Below are 14,661 nucleotides of genomic sequence, written 5' to 3'. Positions count from 1 at the left end.
CAAAATCACAGGGTCCACTCCCCTATTAGCCTAGAACATGTACCCAGTGGTGTCTGTGGCCTTCCGTCTGCCTGTTTGGAAACATGTGGGCTTCACTGTTCCACAGCAGGGCTTTTGGCTCAGGGTCAGCATGGAGCCCTTCCTCGTCTCCCCTCATATGTCCCCTCCTTCCCACCATGCAACCCACAGGGTTTGCACATGTCCAAACATAGAGGTAGCTCCAGTCCAGGGCTTGCCACTAGACTCACAGGCAAGGCCACCCTTCCCACCCCTAGGCATGGCTGTCCTTTTCCGTACAGAGTGCCCCAAAGGTCCTCTGACCCTGAAGCTCCAGGATACTACAATACAGAAACAGCAAAACTGAATATGTCATAAAACTGATAGCTGAAGACTTGGAAGACTAGGCCCGGGGTACCCATCCGTGCCCTCTGCCCCCCAGCCCCAAGCTGGCACCAACTGCTTCCCACCACACACTTGGCAATACCCACTTCCTCTTGGCCTCCCCCGAGTTTTGCTTTTCCCCCGTACTCCACCCCCGGCAGCCTCCTGCTTCAAGCCCTGACAATGCCCCTGCACCCCCATCTGCTCCTCTGATCTTCTACCCTGGCAGCCCCTCTACCCAGCCTGGCACAGCATCCTTCACCCTGCTGCCTGCCAAGACTGAGCATCACCCGCTCTCCATGCCCAGGCACTGGGGCTTGGCTGTAGCCTCCCCAAATCTTCAAGCCTCAACACTGTTCTTACCCATCAGCCCCTAGGTGCTGGAGACTCAGTGACTCCTGCAGAATTCAGCATGGTCATCCCCTGCCCCTGGGTTAACTACCCCTCCAGCTGCACTGGCTAGTGAGGTCACAGAAACAAATCATCCCCTCCCCCCCATTCCTGCTCATTGCTGGGGATTGAACCCACAGCCTCAGGCATGCCAGGCAAGCACTCCGCTCCAGCCATGCTTGAAGCTCTCCTCCGTGGTTCTCAGACTTCCACTGCAGCCTTCTTTTCCAGATTTACTCATTGCATAAGGTACAGCAAAGTGTGCAAAACCAAACTCCCACTTTAGTTTAAAACACCCAGAACATGGGCCGGTAAAATGACTCTGCTTGTTGCCAACTGTCATGTCCTGAGTTCAGTCTCTGGGACCCATATGATGGAGGGCGAGAACCAATTCCTGTAGTTGTCCTCTGACCACACACGCTGTGACATGGACACGCCTCCGTCCCATGAACGCGCATACAAATAATGAATGTAAAAATTAGAAGAAAATATAAGCCAACCCCTTTCCGAGAAAAATGAGGCGAGCCTGTGTCCCAGCCAGGTCAGAGGACAGCTTCAGGGGTCAGCTCTCGTCTTGTACCCTGACAGGAGATGCTAGGCTATCTGCCCTTGAACTTCTCTAGTAATTCTCCGGCTCCGACTCCCATCTCACGAGGGACTGCAGATTCATGCCACCCCCTCTGGCTTGTGTGTGGGTTCTTGGTATTTGCACTCAGGTCCTCAAACTGAGCCACTCCCCAAGCCCTTCGGGGGATTTCTTGGTGCTCCCTAACAGCCTCGTGTACTGGCCTCACTTCACCTCACACCTTGCTCCCCTGGACAATCATGGGCATTTCAAACAGTCAAACTGTCCAGAATAGCACTCAAGCCTCCTATTGCCATGAGACATTTACTTTCAGCATCCCAGCGCCTCCCATTTCCTTTCCTCCAGACCTCAAACCCAGGACACTCACTGCTGTCACTGAGCTCAGCCCTCTCTTTTCTGGCTCAGGACTGACCTCACCCAGCCCCACCCCAGGTCATCCCTGGGCTATTCCAGTGACCCGTCTCCACCCCACCTCGTATGCACACACATGCTCTGGACAGAATCCACTACACCTGCTGAAGAGCCATGCATGGCCTAGGTGGACCGGAAGCCCCAGATCCTTGTTTGTGAACTTTTTTTTTTTTAAAGAGAGGTTCAGTTGGGCATAGTAGGCCATGCCTATTATCCTAGCACTAGACAGACAGAAACAGAAAGACTGAGTTCAAGACCAGCCTGGTCTACAGAGGTGAGACTGTCTCAAAAATCAACAGGAATCTGGAGAGATAGATGCCCTAGCAGTTAAGAGCATTGGTTGCTCTTCCAAAGGACAACAGCTGGATTCCCGGCAGTCACATGGTGGTTCACAATCTGATGCCTGTTCCAGCTTCCATGTGCGCCAAGCATACAAGTGCTGCACAGACATATACATAGGCAAAACACCTACATGGGAAAAATAAAATTAAAAATTAAAAAAAAAATAAGAAATTTTGTGCCGGGCAGTGGTGGCTCATGCCTTTAATCCCAGTACTCGGAAGGCAGAGGCAGGCCAGTGAGTTTTAGGCCAGTCTGTTCTACAGAGCGAGTTCCAGGACAGGAACCAAAGCTACACAGAGAAAACCTATCTAAAAAAACAGAAACAAAAAAAAAAGAAAGAAAGAAAAGAAATTTTGAAGTCTCTAAGGGCTGAGCGGAAATGGGATATGAACTGAAACTTGGCTATCTGCATTTGCAGGGTCAGAACTTCAGGAACAGGGATCAGGCCCACTAGGAGAGGCAGAGCCTAGGTCCCAGCCCCAAGCCTAGCAGGCCCAGGAAACTGAGAGCATCCTGACTTTCATTTCCACGGCCACTTCTGTCCTGGCTCTACGTGCTCATACAACAGGCCAGATACGGCTTGGGATTCACTCCCAAGCCCCAGCTCTCCCCATCTATCCCAAGTTCACCTCAGACCATAGAAGGGTTGGGCAGACCCAGGAAGGGCCTAGGAGGACATGGGAGCCCCCTCAGCTCCAGCTGCCTGCCCCCCACTTGTGGTGGCTTAGGTGTCCAGGTAGGGGTCTTGCAAGGACAGCCCCAGGTCCCCTTGAGTTCAGTCCTGCTCCCACTCCAGGGCACTGTTTCCATTCCAGAGTCTTTTCAGTCGAGGGCAACAGGCTGTTCTGCAGACGGTGGGAGCTGGAGGCTCCATTCAGTAGACCAGGGACAATGCATTATAGACATTTTCAATTTGTAGTTCACTCTCCTCCAGCACTCAGACAGGCCTCCAGGAAAGGGCGGATTTTAAACAGAGCTGCTCTCTCCTCACTAATGGGGTCAGAGGAGAGGGTTTCAGGCTTGCAGCCACCGGGAGAGATGAGCACTATGGAGAGATGAGGTTCCACGGTTCCCCTTGAGGCAAGGGGCAGTGCTAGAACCCAGAACTCCTGACACCTGGCTCCACCAGCCTCCCTGGGCCCATCCTTTAAGACCTAGGGTGCTGACTTCACCCAGGGAGACCCAGATGATGGCAGGCACCTAGTCGCCATCCTTAAGAAACAACGGGATGGTGAAACATTCGGGAATGCCCCAGTGACTTTCCTTAATCTGGGCTTTCCCAGGGAATGCAGATGGATGTTGTCGTTTAATTGCATTATTAACAGCGGTAATTGCTGCCATTTATTATATGCTGACAGCGAGCGAAACATGCTGCACAGTTCTTGTGTTATCTCTGCAGCCGCGTCGTGTTCTCTCTCTCTCTCTCTCTCTCTCTCTCTCTCTCTCTTTCTCTCTCTCTCTCTGCGACAGGAACGGAAGTTCAAAACAGGTGAGTATCTTATCTAAGGTCACCACCCATGGTTAGGTGACCAGGCCATAATTTGAACCTTAGCCCGCTACTCTTGACTCCCCCACCCCGGTGTTCCATATTCCTGATGGTGTCTCACTTTAGAGGGATGCGCATGAGGAGGCCTTGCAGAGGTGAGAGAAAAAGAAAGGCGCCAAGAGAAGACCCCAGGCTCCTGCAACCCTGAGCCTGTGTCTTTGACGGTGAAGGAAGGGCTGGTGAAAGGGGTGGAGAACAGGGGTCCCCTTGTGATCATTCTCAAAATTCTGATCTCGGGGCTGGAGAGACGCTGATTGTTCTTCCAAAGGATCCTGGCTCCATTTCCAGAATTCACACTGTGGCTCACAGCGCCCTCCACAGGCAGGGAACACATGTAGTACAGAGACACATGGAGATAAAACACCCATACACATAAAACAAAAGGTTGAAAGAACTAAAAACAAAATAACAACAACAAAACTCTGATCTGCTAGCAGGAGACTTGGCAACACATGAGGCACTTTCTAGAACCTTTCAGAGATGGGGGGAGGAGGAGGTGGAGGCTGACAGTCTAACAGAACTACAGATGCCAAGAGCAGGAGAGATTTAGGTTAAACTCCCCAAGTGTGGGCAAATATCTGCCCACCCCAATTCTGGGCTCAAGGGCCAGGCATCTGCTCCATCTCCCAGTGTGGAGATGTTCTGGCCGGTGTGCCTGCTCGTCTGCGGATGCCCTGATATGTCAAGTGAATCCATCGTCAACGAAGGGGAGCAGTAAGGTAACAGAGTGAGGGAGAGAGGTGGGTCCAAGCTGTTGCAATGGAGGGGTACAAGCACAGGGTTTATATTTGATGCTCCCCAGGTCTGGACTCCGAGATGACGTTAGCCACTTTCCTCCCCGCCAACGCCAACGGAGGAAACCCCTTGTCTCTCTATGTAAAGGACAGGTCATTAGAGGCCAGCACGCAGCTCCTGACTCGCCTGCACTCTAGGAGAGGCCGTGAGTCGGTCGGAAGCGTCCACGCGGAGGCGCTAGAAGGGCGTAGGAAGGACGGAAGCAGAGTCCGGTGGCGTCCCCAGATAGTTCCCAAACAGCACGCCTTCTCCGTAGCCGAGACCTCTCACCCGAGTCCCCAACCCCTCATCCTCCATTCCGATTCCTTGGTCCAGGAGGTGAACGTTATAATTGTATGCAGATACAGGTTCGAATCCCGACTCTGCCACCCATGGCGCCTGGCATCCTGGAGCCAGCCTGTGCAACGGGCCCGCGACCCCCCTTCCTCTGGCCAAGTGGGCGCTTGGAAGCGTCGGCTTCCTGCCCGCAGCTCGCCCGCGGGATCTAGTGTTTCCCTTTTCTTCCTCTTTTTTTTTTTTCCTCCCTCCTCGCTTGCATCTTTTTCTTCTCGGCTCCGCAATCCTGGCCAAACCGCAGCCTTTAGCAATCCTTCGCGCCCACCCGGCGCCCAGCGAGCCTCACCGCTGCCGCGATCCGCCCCGCGGCCACAGCGCCGCCCGGGACCGGGCCGCCCACACGCGGTTGTTCTGGTCCTGAACTTGCCCTCCTCGGTCGGTGATTGCTGCTGCCGAACTCAACCGATAGGGGGCGCTGGCCAGCTCGACCGGTCCTGGGCGCTGCCTAGCTCGTCCGGTGGAGGGCGCTGCCCGCCCGAGCATGCGGACCTCTGTGGGTGGCAGGAAGTCCCAACCTGCCGGGGCCCCGCCTACCCCAACCGGGTCCAGCCCACCCTGCGTTTTCCCAAGTCTCTGCCACACCCGCGTGCGTTTCTCCTCCGGTGGCCTTGTTCTGCTCCTGGCTTTGTCGCCCCAGCCCAGCCACCTCCCGGGACTCAACATTGCAGCTGAAGGAGACTCATGGGCCACGGCCTCACCCGGGTGGCCGAGGACACCGGGCGGGGCTGCGAACCGGGTCGCCTGGCCTTCCAACCCAGCCTGACCGCAAACCTAGAGCGACGCTGCAAATAGTCGCGGTTTCCAGCTGGTGCCCTGCCTCCCTCTCTGCCTTCCGGACCTTTGGGGTTTTCTCTCTCTTCTCTCCGCCCTCTCATCTGCCCGATGCCTCCCGCCTCGTCCACACAGTGCGCCCACCACATCCTGCCCCAGGCATGGTGGTTCCTTCGCCAGCTAGGTGGGGAGCCTCAAGACCAGTGCTGAGGCCTGGGCTTCCTCTGTGCCTGCGAGCACTTTACCCACTCATTCATGAACTACTGGCCCCACCCTAGGAGGTTTTCAGACGGGGAAAGTGAGGCTCAGAAACTCATCATGGGCTAAGGTCAATCTGTCTGTGCCTACCGTGGGAAGGCCACCTCCCACATCCAGAGACCTGTGCTGGGATTTCCAGGCCAACCTGCAAGCCCTAATGGCACTGGAATCCCGGGTTCTCCTTTAGATCAAGCCTGACCTGCCTGTTTCCACATCTGTAAAAGGAAGAGGGGGAAAGTGGTACCTGTGAGGAAGAATTTGTTAAGGAAGATGATGGAAAGGCCAAAACCAGAGGGTGGAGATATTGGGAGTCTTGCCCATGGGAATGCTGAGTAAAAGATAAGTGATGTGGTCAGACACGGTGTCTTCATCATCTTCCCATCCAGTCTCAATAATAGTAATAATAATAGTTAGCCAGGCATGGTGGCACAAGCCTTATATCGCAGCACTTGGGAGGCAGAGGCAGGTGGATCTCTGATTTCAAGACCAGCCAATCTACAGAGAGAGTTCGAGGACAGCCAGGGCTACACAGAGAAATTCTTATCTTAAGGAAAAGCAACAATAACCGTAGTTAATGGACATTAAATATTGACCATTCCACACTGCGCTGAATGCTCCACATGCATTATCTCATTTATCCGCAGCCTAGTGTTACCCAGGAGGGTCCTAAGGTTTGGAGGGGTTACATAATAACCAGGGGTCACAACGCTCTTCAACAAAGACACTACAAGTGGATCCCAGGTCTCTGATCACAGGCCCCTTGTTCTAGACTGAGAGATAACGGATGGATGGATGGATGGATGGATGGATGGCCAAGCAGAGCGAGGAGCTTAACAGAGAGGGACTGAGCATATTCAGAAGCTTGGAGCTTGTGGAAAGAAAAGTGACAGGGAGGCACACAGGGGCTACAAGCAGAGGGGACAGGCGCGGTGCAGTGTTAGAAGGTCATTTTGGCAATAGTGAGAAACCAGAGGCTCATTAGCTGACATTTGGTGTCAGAGGCCATTTTCTGGCAAATCTCAGTTCCCACTCGCAAGCAGTGACATCCTGGCACCATACGCTCTCTCTTTCCATTCCCAACAATAGAGATACGCCCCTGGGCCCCTGGGGCTTGTCCCTGACAAACTGTAATCTCCAGGCCCCACGTACTGTGCCATTGTTCACCTGTCGCAGGAGGGAACTCAGCCAACGGTAAGGCTGGTATTGCATCAGTTAAGCCTGGGGATCAAATGTTTGGGGGTGGCTAGGGAGAGGTCTGGGATCTTGATGGTGTTGGCTCAATCAGCCAGGGAGAGAGCTGTTAGTGAAGTGGCCCAAAGATGGGATTAGTCACAGGAAGGAAACAGAGGAGCTGGAAGTCCTGGAGAACAAGGGAGGATTTCCCACCCACACTGGAGTGGCCCAGTGGGGATTGCTGAAGGAGGAGGCATCAGGCTGAGAGGGGCTCCTGTACTCCCTGGACAGAGCAGCGCTGGCTCACCATGCTGCCCCTCGTTGCCCTGTTTCTCCTGATTGGGCAGTCAGTGTGCGCTACAACAGGGAACAGAGAGGATCTGACCCTCAGCAAGGAAGCAGAGTCCTGGATGACCGTGAACCTGAAGGTACCCAGGGTGGAGGGCTGGGAGATCCCTTCTGAGGCTGCCAGAATAGCTGAGTGTACCCCGAACCCTGAATGGTAGGCTAGTCAACTTCCCTGAGTGGGAAAAGTCAAGGCCACGAGCCCTGATCTGTCCAACATCAGAGACACATTCAGCTCAGACATGTGACAGCAATAATGTGTGCCGTGTGTACAGAAACATGTAGTTAACACCTGCTCTATTCCTCATACTGTCCTGACTGTATCATAGACAGTAACATGTTTCAACTTCATGGCGAGGCTACCATCATTATTCCCATTTCACAGATGAGAAAACTGAGGTACAGAGGGCAAAGAGCTTGTCTAAGATGCACGGCTTCAAAAGTATTGATTCCACCTTAGCTAGGTGCTGATTCCGCCTTAGCTAGGTGCTGACCGTATCTAAGCATCAGAGAATTTCTTTTCACGGCACCAACTGGAACAGGATCACTAGTTGGTGTCACACAAAGGAGCACTTTTGTCCCCTGACAAACACTGGTGTTTGACTATGGTGGTGTCTACCAAACTGGTGAGCACTGCCACTGGAAAGAAATCTAAAAGTTAGGGCCCCGGCCTCCTCTGAGATCCAATACTGCCGACCTAGGTGAAGACCCTATCCTGGGAGCTCCCGATCCCTGACCAAGGAACCAGGAGGGTAACTGCGGCCTGTCTCCCCGCAGTCCCAGGATGGAAAGGACACTCAGCTGAGGTTGGCTTATGCTGCTGGGCCATGTGAGGTCCCTGGACACTAATGGAATTGGGGGTTAGAGTTGTGGCTCAGGTAAAGGGCTTGTTTAGTATACATGAAACCGTGGGTTCAATCCTCTCGAGGCAGGAGGATCAGAAGTTCAGGGTCATTCTAGGCTCCATAGGGAGTTCAAGGGCAGCCTAGGGAGAAGAGGAAGCTTCAATAATGGGACCCCAGGAAAAACGATGCAGAGAGAGCCATGCTGGGGGGTCCTCTCTAGTTTGACTAGGGAAATGTGGGCAGTGGGAAGAGGACAGCAGGCCTGGAGACCTGGGTTCAAGTCCAGCTTCTCCACTGACTCCTGCAGTTTCCTTGCCTGCGAGATAGAGGGAGAGAGAAAATAAAATAACCCCTAGTTCATTCTGGAGCTGCCACTTTTTTTTTTTTTTTGAGTCTACGACAGACAGGCAATGTATGGAAAGTCCTGTTGGATCATAGAGAACACTGGGCACAGCCACATAGGGGTGTCATCAGCTTCACATGGTATCGGCAGCTTTGGTTTTCACCTGTAGTCAATTAGCTCATCCTGCAGGGGTGACTCTTGTCCCCCTCCTCTCTCCTGTAGTGCCTCTCTGCCTCCCAAGAAGAGGAGAGGCTAGGCTAGATGACCAGAAATCTCGACAGACTGACCGCGCGTTGCTAAGTGTGACGACAAATGGGATGACCTCATAGCTCCCAGTTCCGAGGGTGCCCTGTCTGCAGGCACCACGGGGCTTCCTGGGTAAAACAGAATGGGCCTCCCAATGCTTTCCCCCCCTCCCCCCAGCAGAAACCTGGCGGATAGAAGGGTCTCTGCTCTGTTTATTTCACAAAAGCCCATTCTTTCCAGTCTGAGCTTGAAGCATGTCCTTTATTAAGGCAAAGTGGTTTTCGTGAGCTTTTCAAAGATGGGCTTAAATCTCCAAAGAGATTTTTCTCTGGTTTCTGGCTAGGCTGGGCGACTCCAGCTGGTGACAGCTGTCCCAGCCACTGACAGCTCAGGGAGGAGACAGATTGGGAGACTGAATTAGGCCAAGGCTTAGAAAACAATCTATCACAAAAAACGGTGTGACAAGCCCCAAACAGCTCGTGGGTCTTCCCTGACTCCCAACCGGATCCCTGGAGTCCTGAGTTCTGCAGCAGCTCCGAGTCACTGAGCTGTCCCCAGCCCCCAGGTCCCAGCCTGTGGCCTGTCTTCGGCCTTGTTGGACATGTTCAGAGGTGGTCAGAGAAAAAGGTGCTCCCTCAAAAGATTCAAGGTCACAGAGGGAGTGGGGGTGGGGGAGAACTCAGGGCCACAGCTGCTGGGAAGGATATTTGCCAATTGGGCTAGCCTAGGGGATTAAAATGTCTTTCTTCAGGGCAGTAGCTCCACCCAGACCCCATGGGGGACTCCTCCTAGGATGCCCGGCTCTGGGGAGGGTAAATCTGGGACAATGCAGGAAAGAACAGCTATTAGCCCTGGTTGCCCTGCTATGGTAAGGGGCAGCCACTTCTGGTCCTTGTTAACATTTCTCAAGACTTTTGATCCTGCTTCAGCTTCTCCTGTCACCCTGATTAAGGTTACTAGAAACCTCAGTTTCCACACATAAGTAAAATGGATAGGGGGAGTCACTTTTTTGTTTGTTTGAGTCAGGGTTTCTCTGTGTAGAAGCCCTGGCTGTCTTTCAAATTAGCTCTGTAGACCAGGCTGGCCTTCAACTCTCAGAGATCCCCCTGCCTCTGCCTACTGAGTGCTGGGATGAAAGGGGTGCATCACCATCCAGCTACGTGTTCTTTTGAGACAGTCTTACTATGTATTACTACGTATCCCTAGCTGACCTGGAACCACATGTGGATTCGTCTAACCTCGGGTTTGTAGCACTCCTGCTTCTGCCTTTATGTGTGTGGTGGTGGTAGTGTTTTGGCTATGTGCCACTCGAGTGTAGGGTTTCCATCACATGCCACCATGCCCAGCTCCTGTCTTAATGGTAGTTTATTTATATTAAAATTTTGACCGAGTGTTTGAGAGCCTACCCTTTGATCTAGACAGCTTTGGTTCTGGCTCTTCTCAGTTATTTTTGGACATATCATTTCACCTCTATGTACCTGGATGTCTTCATCTATAAAATGCTGACAGCAATAATATTGGGCTGTTTTCACGAGGTTTGGGTGAGAATTAGTGAGCTACCGAATGAAAGTGCTTAGGACAGTACCAAGAACATAGCAGGTGAAATTTTACATCATCCTTAATACAATGTTGGGGGTAAAATATGCAGAAGAGCCTGGTGTTGGGCTGTTGTTGAGCTGGTTATGGCCCCGTCTCCCCATCAGCGCCACACTTTAATGCTAACTCTCTGCTTCTCCAGGGACTCCCTGTTGCCAGCATTGAACTCCAGCTTCAGGAGTTGAAGAGAAGCAGAACCCGTCAGTTCTACGGTCTGATGGGGAAGCGGGTGGAAGGTGAGTGACAAAGGCAGAGGGCGTGGTGCTGAGTGCCTTCTGCAACACCAGGTAGAGGATGCCCATGGGATGGTGAGGTACACTGCCCCTACCAGTCATCATCCCAGCAGGATGCTTTGGGGGGTGCCAGTGGCAACAGGTCCAGCACAGGAGCAGTGGGGCTGACGCTTTACACCCAGGTTCTGTACCTGGATGATGGGGCGTGCTGAGAAATGAACAGCAGCATCTAGATGTGAGCTAGGCAGGTTTTCCAGCCGTTCAAGGACAGTTATTGTGTCCCTGAGGGTACTGGGAACAAGCTGTCCCGGGAGACAAGTCATCCTGGGCAAAGCTCAGCTTCTCTTGGTTTGCGGTCTTCAACACTGTTGTCCTGAGTAGTCACGCTCTGTGTTGGCATTTTGCTGTCCATTTGGAGACATTCATCAAAGTAGGAAATGTGGCCACTCTCCCCCCCCCCCCCCCGCCCCAGACTGTTTTTCTGTGTAGCTTTGGCTGTCCTAGAATTTACTCTGTAGACCAGGCTGGTCTCAAACTCATAGAGATCTGTCTGCCTCTGCCTCTGCCTCTGCCTCCTGAGTGCTGGGATCAAAGGCGTGCACCACCAACATCTGGTGTACACTTTTGAGCAAGTTTCAGACCAGAAAAATCTCAAGTTTGTATGATAATGTCACATGAGCCGAGATGTGTGTACTACAGGGTTCACTGCCAAGTAGTTCATAACAGCAAGGTTTTGCAAAACTTAAGACCACCAGTGGGGAAATGGTCAGAATATGACCATAAATAGGACACGGTGGCATATACCTGTAATCCCAGCATGCGGTGGGTAGATACAAGACAGGGTTAGAAGTTCAAGGTCATTTTTGGCTACATAGTCAGTTTGAGGCAGCTTAGACTACATGAGACCCTGTCTTAAAACACCAGGGTAGGGGGAGGATCAGGGAGATGGCTCAGTTAGTGAAGTGCCTGCCACACAAGCATGAGAGCCTGAATTTAGCACTCAACACCCACAGAGAATCTAGACAGCACACCTGTAATCCTAGCACTGGGGCGGTAAACACAGGATGATATTTGGGACTTGCTGGCCAGCTAGTCAAACCAAATTGGTTCAGTGGGAGGCCCTGCCTCAAAAACCATAATGGACATTGAATCAGGAAGACAAAGTTTTTGTTTTTGTTTTTTTTGCCCTTGAACACAGCGGAACCTCAACATAGCCAGGTCACTATGGCAACAACACCCCCATATGCCCAGTGACTAAGGTTCTGATAGTACTTTTCCCAAGGATGCCTCCCAGCTGGTGTCAAATCCCAGTGATGTATGCAGTGATGTATGCAGGCTCTACTGCCTCCTGTGGGCACACTCCCACTGTCACACAAGGACAGTGGGAATGGCCAGCGTTCCCGTGAAGAGCCCCTCACACCTCTCACCAAGCCGCCAGGGAAGCAGTTCAGTCTTCAGTCCCTTTCTCCTTCCAGGAATACGTCCGATCCAGCCAAGGGAAGGAATGGGTGAGTGCTGCCCTGGTCTACCCTCAGCATGCTCCCTGGGGTGTGGCGGGGCACAGTGTTAGCCATTAGCCACCCTGGAATAAGCGGTGAAGCTCTGGCTGGGGGCATGCCTGGTTGGTACTGCTGTCCCATCGGGGGCTGCTGGGACTTGACCAGAAGATGGATTTTCTGTGTGGGATATGCAGGCCTAGGGAGTGCCTGCAGAGGTAGGAGACTGGGCTAGAGCTTTAGAATGACCAGAGTTAAGAAAATGAATCAACCAGGAAGAGCTCAGAGATTCAACCCCTTGCCCTTGAAGATGTTAGAACTGCAAATCCAGGTTAAGCCCTTCCACAGAAAGGGGATCACAAGAGGGGTCAGGTGTGGTGGCTCACACCTGCAATCCCAGCACTTGGGAGGCTGAGGCAGAGGGATGACAAGGTATAGGCCAGCCTGGACTACAAAGCAAGAACCCCTCTCAAATGCAACGAAACAACACAGGTAACACCAACTTGTTCCCACAACTCCTGAATGCTGCGTGGATCAGGCACACCCGCTTTGTGCCCCTTAGGGTCGTTACTGGTTTCAGCTGCCCCATCCTTAACAGCTGATGCGGGACTGCCCCTCCTGAGCAGGGAGCTCTTCTCCATGGCCTGGGGATGGTGGACTCAGTGGCACACTGCACTGTGCAGTCCTGGTGCGTCACATGGCTGTTGTTTCCAGCCTGGAAACTCCCCACAGGAAGCCCCAGGGTTTCGGTCACTCCACACCCTTAATACTTAGCCTAGTCTCTATACATGGAAATATCGGTGAAAAGGACGAGCAAGAGGAGGGATTCGATGAGTAAAGCCATGGATGGATGGAGGGATTCAGGGCATTTCTTTACCTGCCCTGAGTGAGGATGGCTGCCTTTGCAAAGCCCAGCTCTGCCCTGCCTGTCCTTACCCCATGCCCTAGGCAACCTTCCTTTACTGCTCCCCCTTTCTCTACCTCTCACCAGGTTATCAGCTGGGACGAATAATGCAGGACCTCCTTGGCGCGAGAGGCTTCTCCATAGAAGGTAGGAGAGAGCATCTGAAGGGTGACAAGGGCATCATGGGAAAACAGCCAGGCACTCTGCTGCCATCAGATGAGACAGGCTCCCATACCATTCTACCCAGCAGAAGGGTCCAGAGGAGGCAGGAGCTGAGGTTCAAAGGATGGGAGAGGCTCCTGCTGGTCTTCTGAGTATTCGTGTCTGCCATATCATGTGTGTGGTCAGAGGTCAACCTGCAAGAGTTGGTTTTCTTCTTTCATCATGTACCGGAGACCCAACTCAGGTGGTCACACATGGTGACGGGTCCCTTTACAGGATGAGCCATTTTGCCAGCCCTGATAATCTTGGAGTTGTCTTTCCCAGCCCATGTCCTCTAGGTTCCGTGGAGCCACAGAATAAGATGTTCTGCAGACATCTTCCTTTCCTGTCTGTAAAGTCCTAGTTGTTGATCCCTAGAGGCCAGGAATTTGGTCTTAAAGAGATTCTTAGTCAACAGCTGTTATTAAGTGAGCAGTCCTATTGGGGGGGACGATAACCTAAGCAGCTAACATTCTGCCCCCCACCCCAAGCAAGAGCTGTACCCTCAAATGGTCCCTGAAGCCAGGCATGAAGATAAACAATTCAGGCTGGGGGAGGAGCAGAGCCAGTGAGCCATCACAAAGCGGTGGATCCACAGTGATCAGATGCAGGTCACACGATGAACTCCATGCTGTTTCAGTGTTGTACCTGACTTCTGGCTCCTCCCTAGCTTTCCTGAAAGAACACTGGCTATTGGGAAGGCCAGAATGAACTCTTTCCCCCTGAGATTATTTTCAGGGGATGAGTCTTTCAGAGGGTCTTTGGAACTCGCCCCGGTATCAAGTTGAAATGAATGTTCTACGTCATGGGGAGAGCTGGTTGCTTAGAGGCATCATTTTCCAGGGACAGAAAGTAATTTGTCCTTAGCCACAGTGAACTAGTAACAAAACCAGTTTTCCATGTCCCCAGGAAAATCTTTTGGGCTTTAGGATACCATTCCCCTTTCTGTGGAGGATGACCAAGGGCTAGTTGGAGATGTGGCAGATGAACCTTTAATTTCACTGCTCTAGGAGCCTGCAGACAGGAGACACACCACGAGAGTGCAGAGCCCGGAGCAGTGGCCAGGGAAGGCCTCCAGAGTCAAACAGGAAGACCAGACTCTCTCAATCACCAGCAACGTGTAGCACTCTCCCTGGACACGGAAGAGGATGACCAGGGTTTAGAGTGAGCCCCAAAGGATGCTTCCCAAATGATGCCATGCTCACCTCTCCCTGAACGTTACAGCTGAAGCACCTCGGGCCAGCAGTCCAGTGTCTTCTGTCCTTAACTTGGGCATTCATGCCAGGCCCGCACTGAGCCCTGCATTTCTCCCAGGCCTCTTGGCACCAGGTAGCAATGGCACACAAAGCAGTGCTGCCTCACAGGCTGTAGTGGCCCAGCTCTCCCTTGCACCCAGGCTCTCGTGTCTGTGTACTACAGGGTAAGATTCACACCCTGTAACTCATGCCCAACAGTGGGGCTCC

The 14,661-nt window shown here is 52.7% G+C and overlaps 1 protein-coding gene across 1 annotated transcript; it reads left to right on the top strand.

Annotated features, from left to right (window-relative positions):
- The first annotated feature begins 7,297 nt into the window (after window positions 1-7,297).
- Tac4 (tachykinin precursor 4) lies at window positions 7,298-14,322 on the top strand. Its single transcript, XM_041663914.1, is given in 5 exon segments — window positions 7,298-7,417; window positions 10,507-10,600; window positions 13,085-13,144; window positions 14,209-14,279; window positions 14,281-14,322. Coding segments are annotated over 5 exon segments (387 nt in total).
- Window positions 14,323-14,661: the final 339 nt, after the last annotated feature.

This window comes from Microtus oregoni, unplaced genomic scaffold (genome assembly GCF_018167655.1).
Source record: "Microtus oregoni isolate MIOR12 unplaced genomic scaffold, Mior012 000015F_ref0000493, whole genome shotgun sequence".
NCBI classification, from domain to species: domain Eukaryota; kingdom Metazoa; phylum Chordata; class Mammalia; order Rodentia; family Cricetidae; genus Microtus; species Microtus oregoni.
This window is presented reverse-complemented; position numbering and strand designations above follow the sequence as displayed.